Source organism: Maylandia zebra, linkage group LG8, assembly GCF_041146795.1.
Source record: "Maylandia zebra isolate NMK-2024a linkage group LG8, Mzebra_GT3a, whole genome shotgun sequence".
Taxonomy (NCBI): domain Eukaryota; kingdom Metazoa; phylum Chordata; class Actinopteri; order Cichliformes; family Cichlidae; genus Maylandia; species Maylandia zebra.
The window spans coordinates 850494-871004 of record NC_135174.1 but is presented as its reverse complement, the minus strand read 5'-3'; the positions used below and the strand labels follow the sequence as shown (position 1 = coordinate 871004).

The 20511-nt window shown below is 43.1% G+C and overlaps 1 protein-coding gene across 6 annotated transcripts in view; it reads right to left on the bottom strand.

Moving 5' to 3' along the window:
* rbfox3a (RNA binding fox-1 homolog 3a) overlaps positions 1-20511 on the bottom strand; it is a 595842-nt gene that overhangs the window by 205643 nt on the left and 369688 nt on the right. For 5 of the 6 annotated variants that reach the window (XM_076887148.1, XM_076887145.1, XM_076887144.1 and 2 more), the window contains exon 4: positions 18046-18167. In XM_076887148.1, coding sequence (XP_076743263.1) covers positions 18046-18167 — 122 coding nt within the window. Of the gene's footprint in view, positions 1-8530; positions 9054-18045; positions 18168-20511 lie in introns of those variants that run through there. The other variant, XM_014408440.3, reaches the window with a different exon arrangement.

Here is a 20511-nt window from a genome sequence, read left to right as displayed (position 1 = left end):
AGACAGGGGCTAGAAACGTGATATTTACTCGGGAGAAAATGAATCATTATCATGTCTTTTAGCCTGCACCAACACTGCGAGCCAAACACGACGAGATAAAGACTCTGTGTGTCATTAATGACTAATGTGAAACTCCAGTGAACCGACCACATTATCTGCCTTCTCCAGTTTCCTGTATGTTGATGTAAATTAGCACAAAATTCTGCAAAACCCCACACGCTGTAGACACGCTGGCACTGAAAGCCTTATTCACAGCCTGCAGTTTAAATCCACTCCACCCTCGTTCTCCCCGTCTGAGAACACCTCCTAACGTTTCTCCTCCATCTCTCCATGTTTAAAGCCAGTCCCTCTATCTTTACAACTCAGATTATAAAGATAGAAAGAGTGTGTGTGTGTGTGTGTGTGTGTGTGTGTGTGTGTGTGTGTGTGTGTGTTTGTGTGAGTGTTTGTGTGTTTTTGTGTGTGTGTGTGTGTGAGTGTGTGAGAGTGTGTGTGTGTGTGTGAGTGTTTGTGTGTGTGTGGGTGTGTGTGTGTGTGTGACTCCCTCAGAGCTCGACGGTCCAGCTCATGAATGTTTTTCACACAGTGCTGGGATGCTCGAGTCTTATCTGTGATTTGACACGAATTGTAATTCGTCAGCTGAGACTGGACTCACCGTAACATAGTCGTGACCTTAATGAACACAGTGGTTTTATGCATAAGTGCTGCTGTTGGTTGTTTAAACCCGGTGATAATGACAGCAGAACCACTGGTTCGGTCTCTTTTTCCTATTGCACACATCTCTTCCTCCTTTGCAGCAACAGAAGCACAGAGGTTGTAGCAGACGAGAGCTTGGAGCTTAAAGGCAATAAAGTTAGCTATCGATCAATACTCTGCCACCACCTCTCCACCCCCAGCTGTCTCTCCCTCTCCAGCAGCCAGCACGAGGTCAGCCGTGGGGTCCACATCCTGTATTTGGACTTGAGATGTGCGAGGCTGCAAAGAAGCAGGATCAGTGGACAGACAGTGTCTGGGCATGAGTGAACAGAACAAGGTGAAGGAGCTTAGTCACTCAGACCGTAGCATGCTGCAATAAACCGCAAGCTGGAAGCAGTTTCACAAACTATATTTAGATATTCTGCATCGCTGTGTCTCTGTGGACAATTCAAGATGAAGCCCGGGACCAAAACCAGCCGCACTGAAACTTTTGTGTGTGAATGTGTTTTTTTCACTTTGGAAAACAGATGTTTGTTCTCGTTCAGCCATGTTTCTCTTGGACTCTCAGCCTAATCGAGCTCTTCTCATCACACCGTACACCGAAACGCTGGAATATTTCAAATGAAATCAACTAAGAACATGTAGCAGTCAGACACAGCTGACACATAACAAACACAGTTTAATGAAATCTTTTATTTTAGAATCAGAAAATATAGAAACAACCTAATAGTGCTCATCTATTAACACACACTCACACACACACACACACGCACACGCACACACACACATCCCATCAAAGAGGAGCTTTTAAAGAAGGGAGAAGAATATTTAGTGTACAACAAGTCAAGTCAAGTGGCTTTATTGTCGTTCCAACCCTGTGCAGGGGTTCAGTGAAACGAGACAACCTTCCTCCCCACATGACTCCACGTCTGCTGTTTGTACTGCACACGGTGTTGGACAGGACGTCTGAACACAGGTTCTGGATGCAGTCTAAGCTCAGTTTACTCAGATTAGGGGAGAGGGAAACTCTTCTGTTTAATCTCCTTATTCGTGAGGAGATCACCGCACACTGTGAATAAAAGAAGAAGCAACGAGCCAAGCACCTGTATGTGCTGCTGTGGTGTGATATGGGGACTTCAGGAGGAAGATATGTACACCAGCTGCTGGAGATCTGACTGATACTAAGAGATACTGTCAAATAGAACATGTATAAATAAATGAATCACTATCTTGCATGATTTCTTCATTCCTATCAGAAGAACGTTTGAACATTTATTCAAACTCTCTTCTGAAAGGAAGATTCATCTTCCTGTTTCAGCCTGTTTGAAGTTTTTCATTGTCAAACAGGAGAGAATAACACCATATTATTTGTGTGTTACTGTTGTGTATACTGTGCATCACTAACAGTGAGTAGTACTTTTAGGACAGTAGCTTTAACATGATTGTTTATTTTGTAGCTCCGTTTACACATCTTTGATGTTTCCTCATTTCCACACAAAGCTGAAGCTGTGATTGAAACGTTTCAGACAGCTTCCTGACAGGTAGCATGTTAGTCCAACTGCTGAGGTTTTCCACACTGGGCCAGGACGGTCTGGAAGCTTTTGTCCCTTAATAAATTTCCAGGTCTCTCTTGGAAATGAGATTTTTAATCTCAATGAGATTTTTTACCTGGATAAATAAAGGATTAATAATAATAATAAAAATCACTTTATTGTTATCTAATGTTAACAATAGTTTGATGATCTGAAACATTTAAGAGACAAAGATGCAGAAAAAAACATCTCGGGGTCAAAGGCTTCTTCCTAACAGCAGAGCGCTCTGTATGTCAGCGGTGAGCAGCAGATATTTGAAGATCAGACGTCTTGACAGAGAATAACAGTGGATAAAGGCGATAGAGGCACACAGGTGATCAGAACTCTTTATGGGAATCATTGTTATGGCCCCTGGCCTCATGTGGGCCCACCTTCCTGTATGGAAATTCAAGCGTGCCAGGACTCACAGGTGATTGGCTGGTCAGGGACCGATGCCCACAATCATAATCAGCAATCACAAGCATCAAAAACAAGATCAGAACCTAAAAGGAGTCAAAGAAGTGATTTGCAGCAAAAACAGAAAAAGATATTGAGACAAACAAAAAGTGATGACACAAAAGAAATGTGTTAGACTGAGTGTCTCTGAACATCTGGCACAGCTGCTGTAGACAGCAGTGTTGCACCTTCCTCAGTCTGGCTGCAACACAGCAGAGCTACACAACAAACAGGGAACTTTTTTAATATTCTTTAAAGCAAAGCAAAAGAAAACACACAAAGCTGAATCACTGACACGGTCTGTACTTCAGATGTGATGGCAGAGTTGAGTTTGTGTCCTCTGCTTCCTCGGACATATCAGGTCAGCTAAATGAGAAAATGTGTCCGTGGTGGCGAAAACAGCTTTACAGCATTTTTGTATGTGACACCACAGAGCAGAAAACTTTAAGCAACAATGTTACTACCTGTGCTTCTTTAATATTATTCATTCTTTTAACAAAATCTGGTAAAAAAAAAAGTGTTTGCCACACATGTGATGTATGAGTGAATAAATCTGTTTATATATTCACCAGTGTTACAGCATCATCCACCTCTTTACAAAGACACAACTATGAAGAGCAGACACACAGTGAAGACACTACAGAGTGGACACTGGCAGCGTGTTGTCCACGTGTGGTTATTACACAGATGATGGTCAGTGCCTTGTGGACACAGAGGCTTTCAAACAGAGACACAGACACAGACACACACAGACACACACACACACACACTGCAGCCCTTCTAACAATCCAGGACAACTGCACTATGTCCATTTACTCATGACTGTGCTAAATGAACAGTGAAGCCCACTGCGGTATAATATTAGTTGTGGAGATGACGCTTATGAAGCATGTTTGTAAAGGATTAAAGGAGGGAGCACACGGGAGAAGCTGCTCACCAAATTGTATTATAATAAACTATTGTGTGTGTGTGTGTGTGTGTGTGTGTGTTCATCTTGCTAATACTGCCTGCACTCCTTTGTGTCACCCCAGAAAAGCTGGAAGAAGTGATGGTGAGAGGAGGCCTGTGCTTCCCATATGGAAAAGATATTTATAACTCTTATAAAGTTTGTATCTGTCTGTGTGAAATTTTAAGATCCCTTGAAAAATTATATAAATGAAACTTGTATGTTTTGGATACTTACTAAAACAGTATATGAAAGTAATGAGAAAGTGGCCACTTTCATGAGTAAATCATATAAGCCTGATATATGATTCACTATATGAAGTAGGCCACATCTGATGCAAGTCTTTTATAAGTTTTTACTATTTCTTTTCCATATGGAATTACATAACTGTACATTACATTCAGACCTCTGTCACACAGGTCTACAGACCAGCTGGTGACCTCCTGGTGACCTCCTGCTGTAACCAGGAAGCACTAAAGACTATAACTGAAACCTGCATGTTCACTGCCTCTGCATAAAGGACTCACTAAAGACACTTAACCATCTCACAAACTAGTTTGTTTATTAATAATAAACACAGTATTCCTTAATCTTACTCAGTCCATGTTTTCTAATCACTGCAAAAATGTTAGCATCAATCACACCTCAGTGCAGCCTGTCACTTTTGTACACCACCACATATATGTGCACACATACAACACTGAGTGTCCCCTTCTGTGGAGTCCCCCAGGGCTCCGCCCTTGGACACCTTCTATTGTCTTTATATATGTGACCTGTTTTCAGTGACTCTTCTAACTATGCAAATGATGCCCAGCTGTACTTTTCTGTTCAAGGAAAACAACCTGAACAGCCATTACGAACTGGATGTATTCAGATTTTACAGCACAACCTTACACCCTAAAGCCATCATGCTGATGAGGTTATAGCAACTAAATTGGTAACAGCCTAACAGGTCAGCTGTGGTTTGTTTTAAGCTAATTTCTATAGGTTCTTTTCCCCTTTGTCTCTCATTATTTTGGACCACAGTTGATCTCTATTTGTGCAAAATGAAAGTGACCGTGTGGATGATTATGTATGTTGGAACAGGTACACTTATCTTTAATGTGTGGCTTTTATTCAAACTATGTGGCAGTTTGTAACTTTGTGTTTTGAAAAATTCTATTCATGATCATGGTGTTAACAACAATCAGCAATTAGCCTCCAAGGTTTCAGGGCTGTATCTTAAACACGAGCCAGCAGAACAATGAGAGGCTGTCACAAATTCTGCTGAAAGCAAAAAGAAGTGAAAGGAGGAAGGAGGAATTTATTTCATCGATGCTTCTTAGGAGAAAAAAGGAAACTTTTTAAAAACGATCCATTTTGTGCTGCTGTCTGTGATTTATAGTAACTATGACTGAGTGAAAATCAGAAATAACGGCTTTAAGGAAGGTTATAGGTCATTTTAGTGGCTCCTTAAACAAAACCTGTTCTAAAGCCTCTCTAAAGTATAACAGTGGTCAGCCTGAGACACACAGTTTTATATAAAAGACTGATGTAAAGTGGACTACACTTTCATCAGTGTTTCTCAAAGTCAGTGTGAAGCATTTCAAAAACAGTCTGCAGCAGGCCCTTTGTCACACATCTTTAATACGTGCCATATAACCGTAGTCAAAATAAATGGAAACATCGGAAAGCTGCTGACGAACAAAATAATAATCATATAGAAATTACAATATTTAAAGTTGAGTATAAAATTACTATATGTGGTACATAATGGGATATTATGCAAACCCACATATAATATTACTTATAAATGGTCATAGACAATGCATGCAGGTTCAGCCGTTTACTGCCAGCTGTGCACATGTCAGTGCTGCTCTTACATTGAGCTGCTCTCAGAAAACGCCTGTCAGCATGTTTCTGTGCTGTCGCTTGCTCTTTACTCTTCGCCTCATAAACAAAGGTGCAGAACAGAGTAGACTCCTGCTCTCTCTCTAAAATAAAGCATGAATTAACCCTGCAGAGTAGAAGTGGATCTAAGCCCAGCTCAAAGGAAATGTACAGCGCAGGGTTGGACCACGCTTTGTCCCAAACGCCTTCGACCCACAGTAAAGCGAAAGGGATCAAAGTGGGGACGAGCAGCAGAAGATGGGTTTAAAGATGTGATCTCAGGTCCTCATTTCACTGTGTAGCACTCCAGCAGGCTTCCCTCTCTCTCTAACCCATGCAGCGCGCTGCTCGGCACACTCAATTATTTATTAGCTTACAGACGCACTGAGAGCAGTGAAGGGAGGAGGCAGCTGCACATCTCCCCTCTGCTTTAGACTGTTGCTCTCATCTTTCCATCCTCTGCTCTTCAAAAGTCACTATCCCTCCATCTGCATCGTTCTATGTAAAACATGAATAATTAACACTAATGAATCAGTGGTGCAAGCAAGAAGCCAAAGCAGCCTGGTCATTACCTTCGTCTTTCTTTCCCTTCTATTTCTCTAATAAGCACCTGGCTGCTGACTGACCCTCCAGCTGCTTCTTTTCTCTTTTCCATGAACCTTTTCATCAGTTCTGGATACTTGCTTTGTTTCCACTCTTCCAGCCTCTGATCGTTTCTCACATCCCTCACACCGGAGGTCTTTGTTCCCGCCTGTACTCTCCGGAGGGACAGATGGAGGAACTCTGTTACTGTTGTCATACTGGCATCAAGAAGATCACTGCAACCTCAGCACTGCGAGTGTGTGTATGTGTGAAACTACTGCAGTGTAGCTGGTTTGGAATATATTGTATTCAAAGTTGTTTAATGACACACTTGCAGCCATCTTTTGGTAAGCAGGTGTGCAGACAAGCAGGTGTGCTTGATAAACCTGCAGATCTGTGCACCATCATCAGTGATGACACTTTTGTGCATGTATGTGTCCACATGTGTAGCATGTTTGTGTCTGAGAGCAACAGGAGGAGAGTTGGTAGGCAGAGAGGATAAAGAGGAATAGCTGATGTCGACTGGACTGGTTGCTACACAGGCCCCACCCACAACCCCTTTGCTTCATGTGTTCACACAGTCTCCACTTTTCTGTGGCTCAGCAGAGAGAGGACAGACGGAGACAAAGACCAACAATAAGGACAGCATCACATCAGCACACCTCCGTCATGCGGCTCTTTCTCACTTTATATCTTGTTAGATGGAAACAGTTTGCAGCTGATCGCACTTGTTTCAAATCACAACTCTTAAAATAATGACTTTGTAACAAACCCAGTAGTTTCACACTAAACTAAGCCTGAGGGGGAGGGATGTCCAATGTTGAGTTTAAAGTTAAACCTTAAAAAATGCTTTAGAGGAACTCGTGTACATGTATTGGATCAATACGAGGCTCGTTTTTAAAATATACACGCCGACCATCAAACCAATCAGACGATCGAGCTGCTGGTTCTCCCAGAGCCTCCTGTAGGTCTGCAGTGCAACGAGCTTCTTCAGGCGAAGGTCAGTACACGCTGCACTGCTGTGCTTCCAGCTCCGTCCGGAACGTCAATAAAAAGCCGGCTTTACACACTTTCAGCCAAAACTCCTCGACCTCCTGTATGGGCCCAGCTCCCATGACAGGCACTGCGCAAACACAGACTCACACTCATACAGTGTGATGGAGCAGCTTATCCACATAATGTTTAACCCAGAAAATGGCACATAGCTGAACCATGCCTCCAGATGAATAACACAGGTGCACTTTGAAATATTCTCAGTATGACTTTCTGCGCACATTTTTTATGAAATAACAGAAAAGGGTAAACAGACTGCAAAGTCAAGCAGGTGATCATTAGCCTGGGAGAAACATTCTTGTACCTGCCTACATTAATTGCTTTCCAACTCACTGGTGACTCTGCAGTGTTTGGTTGGCTGTCAACATGCAGCAAGAAGGTTGTAGGTTTGAACCTCTGTGTGGGATTCATACGTCCTCCCTGTACCTGCACAGGTTTCCTTACAGTCCTCCCTCCATCCATAGATATTTATATGGGGCTATGTGAGTCAGATAAAAGCTCAAAGTGTTTGGGTAAAGGGTGCAAGTAATGCAAAAAGCTCTGAGTGGTCAGCAAGACTAGAAAAGTGCTACATAATGTCCATTTCTGTTCAAAGGGACAGTGCTACAGTGTTACAGTGCTACAGTGCTACAGTGTTACAGTGTTACAGTGCTACAGTGTTACAGTGAACTAAAGGGAATAAGGAAAGCTGAGATGAGAGGCACAGTCTGTAAACTGTCACCAATGAAAGAAGAATGCAGTTTTTTTGCACTCATGTCATGTAATGTTGTCACTTTAAAAAGCAGTTGGCCATTGCTATCTTCTACTTCTGTGACATGTTTTTAATTTGCTTGTTGATTTTGTCCTGAAGTTACAAACTAACAGCAACAAATCAAAGTAAACCCTCACAGTTTGGGGACAAGTCTCCTCTGACAGACTCAAACTGTGAATCCAGCCTGGCAGCAGTAATAACAATAGTTGTGATTGGTCCTACTCATCATATCAGTGATGCAAGTGTGCAGTAATCCACTACTGTGTACTCACAGAGTAGTCTGCAGACCTACTAATTCACCTCAAAGCAGACGTATACATGAAGAGCAACACTGTAACCTCACTGCTAATAACTGCAAAGCTTCACATTATCTCTGACAGGAAGAGAGAGCTGAGCTCTGTGGGCCAAGATGACAAAAACACATCAGCTCCCACACACACCCAGAAACTCAACACCACACGTTTTATGTCAGCACAAAAAGGATTCTCAGTCATTGTGTGTGTGTGTGTGTGTGTGTGTGTGTGTGTGTGTGTGTGTGTGTGTGTGTGTGTGTGTGTGGGGTCCCTCAGTAATGCTCAGGAGCCCTCACAGGGCCTAAGTACTCACCCAGAAATACATCATCATCTTCGCTGAGAGGGGATGAGAGAGGTTAGAAGATGAAGATGCACAAGGAAACCAGAGAGACCAGCGCTCTTCCTCTTTTTCTCTCTGTGTCTTGTGTGTTCGAGTGTTTTCAGTGTCTGCGCTGTTCTTCGTCGTCACTCAGTTTGTTTTTGCTGTTTGCTAAGTGTTCGCTGATGGCCTCTGTGTTTGCAGCAGTTAAAATCCTTTTCATGTGTTCCTCTGGCCCTGAACACAGTGGGTCTTCCTCTCTCTTGCTGCCTCTTTTTGCTTCTTAAAATTGCTGCAGAGCTTCTCCTCCCCCTGAACCTTTCCCAAAGTCCCCCTTTGCTTCTTTGCCGTAGGGAGAAGGAAAGAGAGAAATAGTGCTAAGAAGGAGAGAGTACTGTGAGACGCCGTTACTCTACACTCTGTTATTTATTCTTCCTTTCACTTCTTTTCCGCCTGTCTCTTCTTCCTCTCCTTGTCCAACTTGAGCTTTCACTCAGTGCTCAGCTCTTCCTGCCTCCATCTTTCCCTGCGTTTCGCCGATGTTAACTATTCTCGTGTTCCACTTACACACAGTCAAACCTGCCTCCTCTCAGTCTGAGCACACGCTCGCCTCTTTTCTTCAAATGTCATTCCCAGTAGTTCCAGCTCAGCAGCTCTGCTCTAAGGGAACACCAGTCTGAGAGCCACTTTCTTTAACAGCGTTGGCGGGTGAAAAGCACTGGAATGAGTCGGGCTGGGAAAACCTGGAAGTCACCACGCTGTACAGCAGCGCAGAAGCTTTCAAGCAGGGAGGAAAAAAGGAAGAGAGAAAGAAGGAGAGCAGCTAAGAGGAGGGAGAAAGAGATGAACTGTGAAGGGACGCTGCTGTGGCAGATACACGCTGGGAGGTGGTGGATGGCGAGATGCTGCGTGGAAGTTGTGGGATAGCCGACGGACGTGCCGGAGCACAAATGACAAGGAAAGATGAGATTAGAAAGAAAGAAAAGGCAAAGATGGAAAGAGCTGTGAGGGAGGAAGACGGAGCAGCTTGGCAGCGTTTCCCTTTACGCGAAAGAGCCAGAGATAGCAGCTGGTTTTATTAAGGAGCACTGGGGAGGAAGAGGACGGGAGGTTCATCCATGATGTGTGTGGGGGGTCAGAGGCAAGACAGCCGTCACACAAGCTTAGAAGAAGAACCAGCATGAAGTGGAGCTGCTTCCTCTGCTTGTTGTTCTGTTGTTGCTTCTGTTTCTAGCGCTAACACGCTAACATGCCTCTGTGAATAGATGTGTGTGTGTGTGTGTGTGTGTGTGTGTGTGTGTGTGTGTGTGTGTGTGTGTGTGTGTGTGTGTGTGTGCACTTGCTGGCTTGGCTGAGCTGGGATTACTGCAGGCTGCATGCTGAAGCCGGGTGTTGCTGGATGTTTGCACCTTTGTAAAATCAGCTCATGTCACACACACCTGTGTCAGAATAATGCTGACTTTGCATCTGTATCATTCTGATATGTATTTTGTGTGTGTGTGTGTTAGACTGGGAAAGACAGGCAGAGCAGCAGAGAGTGTGTGAGGGTGGGCAGGGCTAGATGTAGCCTGCCTCAGCACATTTCCCCCACCAACTCCCCCCCCCACACCACCACCAGTAAAGTCAATACACTTCTGAGGAAAGCACCATTTTAACCACCTACTGCCTGCAATGCTGCACTGCACACACGGCGAGCACCGGAAAGCTCTGCTTTCCTTCAGGCACAATGAGTGGGCTTCAGCCCGACGTCCCCTCAGCACAAAGTGTGTGTGATGTGTGACTGCGTCACTGTGCTAACAGCACAGGTAATATTCACAGCGCCCTGCCTCCTGCACCTCTCTGCACTGTGACTGAACTCAAACTGCCCCTCACACTTTCAGACCGAGAAACAGGAAAAAGGCTGCTTATGAATTATCCTCCTGTTATCACGACATATTAAAAAGAAAACAGCGACAACATTCACACCTAAGATAGACGTTACTGCAGGTTTCCATTACATACAGCTTTGCAACAATATGTTATATGGATGTTTAAAAATGAACAAAGACGAGTTTTGTATCAGAAAATGAAACGTTTCAATAATTTAAATCACAAATTCAGAAGTAAATGCAGGTGTGTAGGTTCAGCGCCCCATACAGTTATTAGCAATAACTGTATGGGGCGCTGCAGGGGTCTCAAACTGAAATGAGCTGAGGGACACTTTAGCGTTCAAGTAGTACAAAACAAACAAGAAAACTCCCACAAACATTTCTGAAAATGTTGTGTTTGTTTTTTAAAATTTCAAATACTTTATAACAAGACAAAACTACAAACATGAACGCAGGTTTGATCTAACTGTATCTCCTTTCTGTCTGTCACACACGTGGCAGCACTGCTGCTGTCATTGTGTTTGTATTTAACAACATACAAATGCAAGTGACACATGAGTTTGTGAGTCTGTCACTGAGCTAACAGCCTCAGCATGTTTGTGCTCTCTGCTCATGTTGCCTTCATATTAAATCATTTAAGAACTCATTTGAACATTGCCCTCAACAACAAACAAATCCTCCCTAACAGCAACAGTCACGTCAAGCTGCATTAGACTTCACATCAATGTAGGGGTGACGCAGGCCGCGAATGGCCCCCGGGCCACGAGCTTGAGACCCCTGATACAAACTAAAATGTTACCAATATGTTCAGAGAGATGATTTATGCACATTAGCTATTCTTCTCTCACTTCAAATGCAGCAGAGATTATTTCTGCGTCACACACGTTCGGTCCATATTCTTGTATGAAGTACTTTCAGCGTCGCTTTGCTTCCCATGTTTTTTTTATCCTGCCAAATTGTCCAAATCCTTTTATTATCAATCAAACGTTCCCACATTTAAAAATAAGACATTTCTATATTTACAGTAAATAAACGAGTGCTTCACCTCAACCGTCCATGAAGTCTTTATGATGAAAGTGCTGAGATGTGTCATAACGAGTGTACTTATACTCACACATAAAAAGCTATTTGTCCTAATACTTTGCTTTAAATGAGGCTGTTTGCACATCTGTACACATGACAGGTGTGTCAGTGCAAACTGACTGACAGCCACGACACCGGCTGCCTTCTTTTGCTTTTCTCCAGTAATACCATTCAAAAAACATCTTCCATTAACATTCTTCCTACTTGCCATACTTGAGATGCTGGATTTTAGAAACTCTATTTCCTGCTGGGACAGTGTGCAGGAACATCTCTGCTGCATATGGATTATACGTCCCCCATTCCTGCTGGGAGACACAGCTGACAGTGTTCGAGAACAGCAGGGATGAGGTCCTGTGGGACTTTGAGCTCCAGACAGACGAGCACCTGCTGGCCAACCAAGCACATACAGTGGGGCAAAAAAGTATTTAGTCAGCCACCGATTGTGCAAGTTCCCCACCTAAAATGATGACAGAGGTCAGTAATTTGCACCAGAGGTACACTTCAACTGTGAGAGACAGAATGTGAAAAAAAAATCCATGAATCCACATGGTAGGATTTGTAAAGAATTTATTGGTAAATCAGGGTGGAAAATAAGTATTTGGTCACCTCAAACAAGGAAAATCTCTGGCTCTCACAGACCTGTAACGTCTTCTGTAAGAAGCTTTTCTGTCCCCCACTCGTTACCTGTATGAATGGCACCTGTTTGAACTCATCATCTGTATAAAAGACACCTGTCCACAGCCTCAAACAGTCAGACTCCAAACTCCGCCATGGCCAAGACCAAAGAGCTTTCGAAGGACACCAGGAAAAGTATTGTAGACTTGCACCAGACTGGGAAGAGTGAATCTACAATAGGCAAGCAGCTTGGTGTGAAAAAATCAACTGTGGGAGCAATCATCAGAAAATGGAAGACATACAAGACCACTGATAATCTCCCTCCATCTGGGGCTCCACGCAAGATCTCATCCCGTGGGGTCAAAATGATCATGAGAACGGTGAGCAAAGATCCCAGAACCACACGGGGGGACCTGGTGAATGACCTGCAGAGAGCTGGGACCAAAGTAACAAAGGTCACCATCAGTAACACACTACAACGGCAGGGAATCAAATCCCGCAGTGCCAGACGTGTTCCGCTGCTGAAGCCAGTGCATGTCCAGGCCCGTCTGAAGTTTGCCAGAGAGCACATGGATGATACAGCAGAGGATTGGGAGAATGTCATGTGGTCAGATGAAACCAAAGTAGAACTTTTTAGTATAAACTCAACTCGTCGTGTTTGGAGGAAGAAGAATACTGAGTTGCATCCCAAGAACACCATACCTACTGTGAAGCATGGGGGTGGAAACATCATGCTATGGGGCTGTTTTTCTGCCAAGGGGACAGGACGACTGATCCGTGTTAAGGACAGAATGAATGGGGCCATGTATCGTGAGATTTTGAGCCAAAACCTCCTTCCATCAGTGAGAACTTTGAAGATGAAACGAGGCTGGGTCTTCCAACATGACAATGATCCAAAACACACCGCCCGGGCAACAAAGGAGTGGCTCCGTAAGAAGCATTTGAAAGTCCTGGAGTGGCCTAGCCAGTCTCCAGACCTCAACCCCATAGAAAATCTGTGGCGGGAGTTGAAAGTCCGTGTTGCTCGGCGACAGCCCCAAAACATCACTGCTCTCGAGAAGATCTGCATGGAGGAATGGGCCAAAATACCAGCTACTGTGTGTGCAAACCTGGTAAAGACCTATAGTAAACGTTTGACCTCTGTTATTGCCAACAAAGGTTATGTTACAAAGTATTGAGTTGTATTTTTGTTATTGACCAAATACTTATTTTCCACCCTGATTTACCAATAAATTCTTTACAAATCCTACCATGTGGATTCATGGATTTTTTTTTCACATTCTGTCTCTCACAGTTGAAGTGTACCTCTGGTGCAAATTACTGACCTCTGTCATCATTTGAAGTGGGGGAACTTGCACAATCGGTGGCTGACTAAATACTTTTTTGCCCCACTGTATAGAGGTGTTTGACAAGAAAGTCTGCAGAGTACCAGAGAAGCACAACTCAGAGTAGAGCTGGTTAAGGTGGTGATCGGGTTAATATCAAAGTTTGTATTTAGGAAGTCCGTGAAATGTTTGACGGATATGAAAGCAGTTTGACTCAACACTCCAGCTGACACAGAGGTCATCCAGGCGACTGTGGACCATGGGGTGAGTAACCACGACCACCTCTGCACCACATCTGTCTAACATCTGTTTCAGCTCAGCTGAACATGTTTTTTAATCTGTATTTGTGACTGATTTCAAAAACGGGAGATTTAAAATATAATCATATGAAACAGATGTTATTGCTCACAGTCAATAACATGATATTATTATAAAATGTGTTAGATTTGTATTGTTGATTGTCATTTATGCTTAGAAATATTTACTTCTATATGCTTAGAGTTTTGTAATTAGTTGTAGATTGGTAGAGGTTTTGATCCTTGATAGTCTGCAAACTTTGTGTGTATTAGACAGCACTTTGGGAGCATGAGAGGTCATACCGTGTCTTATTGTTTTATGGTAGGATTAACGTAGTTGCGTCTGTTCTAGTCTAAGTGCTCTTTGTTTAGATGAACTGCAGGACTTCCTCACCGTGTTATCTAGGATGAACCATCTAGGGTGAGGGGGAGGCTACCCTCTTCCTGACCAAGGATGTTTGACCCTTTGATCAGCAGTCCACACACACACACACACACACACACACACACACACACACACACACACACACACACACACACACACACACACACACACAGGCAAGGTACTCTTTGTGTGTATGTAGACGTCATATGTTAATGAACTTATGCATATTCATGTAACCTCAATAAAAGAACAGTGGTACGGGAGAACGGACGAGAGCAACTGGGGTCAAGCGAAGGAACGGCGCCTGTCCGGTTCTCTCCCGTGCACGAGAAACATGAAGAAGCTTGCCTACTTGTGTCTTGCTTTGCAGTGTAATTATATTGCCTTCAACGTTCCAGCGGATGGGTTCAAGCTACAAACCTATCAAAATGTATAATAGAATTTGTTTTTATTGAAACAGTAAGACATTTGAAGTCAAACGAGTGTGTGTCTTAGAGCCTGTAATCCTGGAGCCTCCTCGTCCTGCTCGGAGTTCTAGTTTCAGGCTGCCTGCAGATGTCTGTCTAACCCACAGACTGACGTGTTGCCAGCTGCAGACACACAGGTATCTTTTACCTGGAAGAACTCAGCAGGTGACTTTGGCTCCACTACTGTTTGCTCTTTTTTCTGACTCTGACTGTGAATGCTGTCACAGCATTACATTAGTAAGAATGCTGTAGATTCTGTTGTTTCTTTGAGGTTATTTAATAGGTGAAAAACAACGTTGTACTAATAAATATACACTGGTTACTGTGTAACGACATTTTCCAACAAACTGATGTGTTCTCAAAAACTTCCATCAAAAACACAGAGGAGCTGGCAGAGGTTTGTGGAAGCTACCATGCTGCATCACCATCCTGAATATAGTGGCCACTCATGTTTTATGTCTCCAGAGATCTTTACCAAAGAAGGGAAACTGCAGTGGTCACAACATGACCAGCGTGTGGATAAAGTGACGTCCTCTTCCTTCTCATCTCAAGCCTCGTCTCTGACTCAGGTCTCTGACACACAAAAACCTGCATAAACATGATCCCGGTTACTTCTCGTCAGCAGAGTAGACGTGGGAAGCGTGACCTCCTGACTTGAGGAGCTGGCTAAAAGCTAACATTACTTAAGCTAACGTTAGGCCTGTGTTATATTTGCACATCACATGAGAGTTTCTTAGCTAAGACTACAACAACATTTATTTGAATTCAAATTTTAGGATCCGACATTCATGAATAATCTCTGGAATGATGCTACATTCCACAGATTATTCAGGAACTTTACTTCAGATTGGAGTTCTTATGTTGTACATCATCTTTTGCAGTAGTGATGGGATTTTCGGCTCCCAAATGGCTCTTCAGGTTGTTTTGTTGCTTTAATTAATTTATTATTAACAACAATATAAAATTATGCACAAAACGAATTACTAATGTAAAAAAAGAACAACATGGTTTTATTTATATGTGTTTATATATAAATATATGCGGTGGCCCCTAGAGGCAAAACACGTACAAACTCCAAAACACATTTCTAGCATTAACTGAACTTCCAAAACAGAGCTACTAGATCACTTAAATTACACAATTGAAAGCATGTGTGTATTGTTTGTGTATTTCTACACAAGCACTCATATATTCAAATAATAAAAAAAAAAAAGTTAATTTACCTGTTACTACCACACACCAAATCCGGTCATTGGTACTTCCTGGCTTGTGTAGCCACCAGGTAACAAAAGCTCAACACTGCCCCCTAGCGTCCTGGAGCACTTCTGTTGTGTTTTTACATTTTTTGAAGTTTGTACGTGCTTTGTCTGTAGGGGCCATCGTAAATATACTTTTATTTATTCACTGCACATAAAATGTAATAAATAAATCATATAATTGGATCAAGGACACATCTAAAACCTGCAGGACACCGGCCCTCGATGCCTGGAGTTCGATGCCTGTGTCTTAAATAATCAGGCCCCATCTTATCTTAATGACCTTGTAGTACCATATCACCCTATTAGAGCACTTCGCTCTCGCTCTGCAGGCCTACTTGTTGTTCCTAGAGTATTTAAAAGTAGAATGGGAGGCAGAGCCTTCAGTTTTCAGGCCCCTCTTCTGTGGAACCAGCTTCCAGTTTGGATTCAGGAGACAGACACTATCTCTACTTTCAAGATTAGGCTTCAAACTTTCCTTTTTGCTAAAGCATATAGTTAGGGCTGGACCAGGTGACCCTGAATCCTCCCTTAGTTATGCTGCAATAGACATAGGCTGCCGGGGATTCCCATGATGCATTGAGTTTTTCCTTTCCAGTCACCTTTCTCACTCACTATGTGTTAACAGACCTCTCTGCATTGAATCATATCTGTTATTAACCTCTGTCTCTCTTCCACAGCATGTCTTTATCCTGTCTTCCTTCTCTCACCCCAACCAATCACAGCAGATGGCCCCACCCCTCCCTGAGCCTGGTTCTGCCGGAGGTTTCTTCCTGTTAAAAAGGAGTTTTTCCTTCCCACTGTCGCCAAAGTGCTACAAGCAGTCAGCTACAAGCTAAGGTAAGCTAGTGAATCCATAAGCACACAGTAAATGAAAATGAAAAGCGTGTGACATGCTGGCAACAAATAACAACAAATAACTCTCAATCATGTTCTAACTATATCATGTACAGATGGTTACTATTAGGGCTGGGCGATATGGCCTAAAATCCATATTGCGATATAATTTGAAGCATGTGCGGTAACGATATATATCGCGATATATTATTTTCTTCTGTATAACGTATTTTCCGCACTATAAGGACTTAAAATCCTTTAATTTTCTCAAAAATCAAAAGTGTGCCTTATGTATGAATTCTGGTTGTGCTTACTGACCTCGAACCGATTTTGGCTGCAGAAATCTGTTAAAATTTTTTTGATGGATTGTCAGAGCATTACGGCTATCGTAGTGAGGAGCTTCGCGGAGTAATCCGGTCCAAAACTCCGTCCGCTTCAGGTCCCAAAGTCAAACAAACACTGAGAGAAATGAGAATCATTTCTCCTCTCATCCGTTCGTATGGATTTCAAGCACCCGTAAGAACCCTGAAAATCATCAGCGTTGCTGCTTTAGCAGGTGTAACAATTAAGTTTAACATCCAGGCATCCATGAAAACAGAATTTATTAAATTTAACAAGAAAAGAAAGTGTACTTTCTTGATCCCCACGGGAAAATTCCTCTCTGCATTTAACCCATTCACGCAGTGAAGCAGTGGGCAGCCATTGGGCGCCCAGGGAGCAGTGTGTGGGGATGGCACCTTGCTTAGGGGTACCTCAGGGTAGCTGTTCAGGGGAATTGAACCCCCGACCTTCTGATCATGGGGCCACCACTCTACCTACTGAGCTATTCCTGCCCTTAGCTTGCTAGTTTCCACCTAAACATTTCATACCATGTTCTGACTGCCCTCAGGGGCAGGGATAGCATCTAGGGGATGGGCCAGGACAGAGCTGGCCCTCTTTACCCGTCTGTTAAGTCATTTCCTACCCTTCTATGTGCTGCTACCTCCCCAGGACACAACTGCAAAAGCCGTCTCGACGACATAAAAGGTCCTCAGTAATTTCCCACACACCTCCAAAAGACCTTGAGCTGTGTAGCAGGTGGAGCTGACTTGAGACAACAAATTAATAAACAAGCTCAATCCAAAGAAAAGCTCCTGAAGGCCATGGAGCACCACACAGGCTCATCAAATGTCAACAACTGAGTGAAATCAAGGAGTGAGCTGTGTGTCTGTGTGTGTGTGTGTCTGTGTGTGTAATTATGTTAGAGGTTTTACAGCTGCTATGTAGTGAGTACATTTCGACACGTGGACTTCAAGTACAGATTCAAATAAGCAGGAGCAGCTCACAGTAAACAGGAAGAAGAAGAAAGATTAAACAGGAAGAGAAAAAAAAACTGACCAGTCTGGTGATGACGGGAAGCCCAAAGTGCCACAAGTGCTCGTTGAGTAGATCGCTGTACACCACGTTACCAAACAAAGCAATGGTTCCTGGTTTGCACAGACCACTTCCTGGCTTGGTTTCTGCAAAAGTGAAAGTCATTTCTTCTTATTCACGATATAAAGTCACTGATAACAATAATACTTAATGTGTTTCAAACAGTAAGCGGCTGGTAATAAAACAATCCCGAGACAGTATCCACATGTTTCCTGTTGTCTGTACCCCTCTACTCCTTCTTTACATCAGTCAGATCCAGCTCCTCCCCCTCTTGGACAACATGTGTCCATGCCATGTAATATGTGCCATACTGTTATTTTAAAGCATTTACAAACAAACTGCGTAAACAAACAAACAAACAAACAGAGCCAAAACAATAGTGTCTGCTAAATGCCAGGTTAGTCACAAACAGTACTTTTGTTCTTCACGTCCCATGGACTGGATTTATTTTGCGTCACTGACACCTGGATGTCTCCTGGTGAGTCCAGCCTTAGTCCGCGGGTCGTGGTGGAGATCGAGCCACTGAACTTTGCCCGTAAACAGTCGTCGCCTCCCGTCTCTTTCTGCTGCTTTGAATGAAACCTTTTCGAGTCACTCTCCTGCACTGCTGTGTGATAGTTCACCTTTCACCAACATTTAATAGGGACTTTTTAACTGACTTCTGTCTCTCGGGTGAAATTATGGTTAAATTGTTGGGACTTTAATATTCATGTTAGTTTGAAACCTCTGGTGAAGGAGATATAGTGGACTCTTAATCTATTTCAATCTGTAAGTGGTCCCACTCAGGAACGTGGGCCCACTCTGGATCCTGTTTTAGCTTCTGGTTTATCTGATGTCAATGTGAAAATTGGTGATGCAGAGTTTTCAGATCTGTCGCCTCTAGATTTTAACTGGGAGCGTCGAACTAATAAAAGCATCTGACTGGAGGAGCGCAGAGTTCGAGTGGGAGGTGCAGGCTAAGCAGATCTGAAGTGTAACCTGAAGCCAAACCATGGAGAGCTTTAAGAGCAAATATTAAAACCTTTGAAAAGAGTACGAAGAATCACCACATGAGCTACAGCTTGGGCATAAGTGGCACTATTTTTCTGAGACATAATGTTTCCTTTCATTGTTATGCAAACAACTTTCAAGTGCATTTTCCACTGAAGCACTGGTGCATCCTCTGTCCAGCCTGTCCTTGACTGCATCATTGACATCAGGAGATTGCACTAAATCGGTTGAAGTTTAATGAGAATAAGGCAGAAGTCATGATGTTTATACCCAGTTGCACTAGCAGCCCCCCTGCATCGAGCGTCCCTTTCTGGCTCCATATGAGAAATCCATTAACTTAGCTGTGAAAACGGATCCTTCTCTACAGTTTCATCCTCATGTGAGTCCTGTGGGAAAATCCTGCTTTTTCCAGTTGAAGCAACTGTCAGAGTTCAAGCCTCCTCTGTCCAAACACAACATTGAAACATTACTTAGGTCTTCTTTTACCATCTGGTCCGTGTTTGTCTTTTATATTTGGTGTTGTTGTTTTTAAAGTGCACTAGAAGTGATAAATATGGTAAAAACATTCCTCTTTCATCATTTTACACTCCAACTCCTTTACATCATAAATGTTGGTCAAACTGTTTAGCAGTGTTCTTTAGCCCTGTATGCTCATCTGCATACAGGGCTGGACTGGGACAAAAAATCAGCCCGAGCATTTTGACTAGAGACTGGCCCACCATTATAGGAAAAATCATAAAGCCTTTGGATGCAAACAAACGCTGTTGTGACAGTGATGGACACTGTTCTGATGGTATATATGTATCAATCTATCAATAGTTTGTTGTAAGATTCAGATAATTATTTAATAAAAGTGAGACATTTTAAATGAGAATAAGAAAGTATTTCTTTGTGCCCCCCTCTCCCTGTTAATGCCCTCCCTGGCCCCCTGGCAACACTTTGCTAGACCCGCCCCTGCACAGTTACCAGCTGTCAGCTACCTAAAAAAGGATCCTGGTGTTATTTGTCTCTCAGAAACAGTTCGTAACTTCCCTTCAACTCATTCATGTCACCTAAAAGGTAAACCTGTTTCTCCATCACCTGTTCAGCTCTGATGATTCAGTAAGGACGTCTCCTGGTTTCATCTTCATGTTTCCCTCTCTCCCTCATCCACCTGCTGTCCTCCACCACTTACTAATGTTACTGAATCTGTGGAAGCTCCGTGATAGCTACCACACAAACGAATAACGAGCCTATCTAAATCCCAGTAACGATTAACGTGTTCCTGATTTCGGCATAATAACTAGTTACCGTGCTTGTTACCACAATAATAACGTAGTTACTGTATTAGTCCCTGCACTGCTGTTTAGTAAGTGAACCTCCTCTGCTGAGAGTCACTTAGCCTGTTAACTCACAATAAACAGAGCAGTGAATGGTTTGTTTAGCACCCTGGTTTGCTGT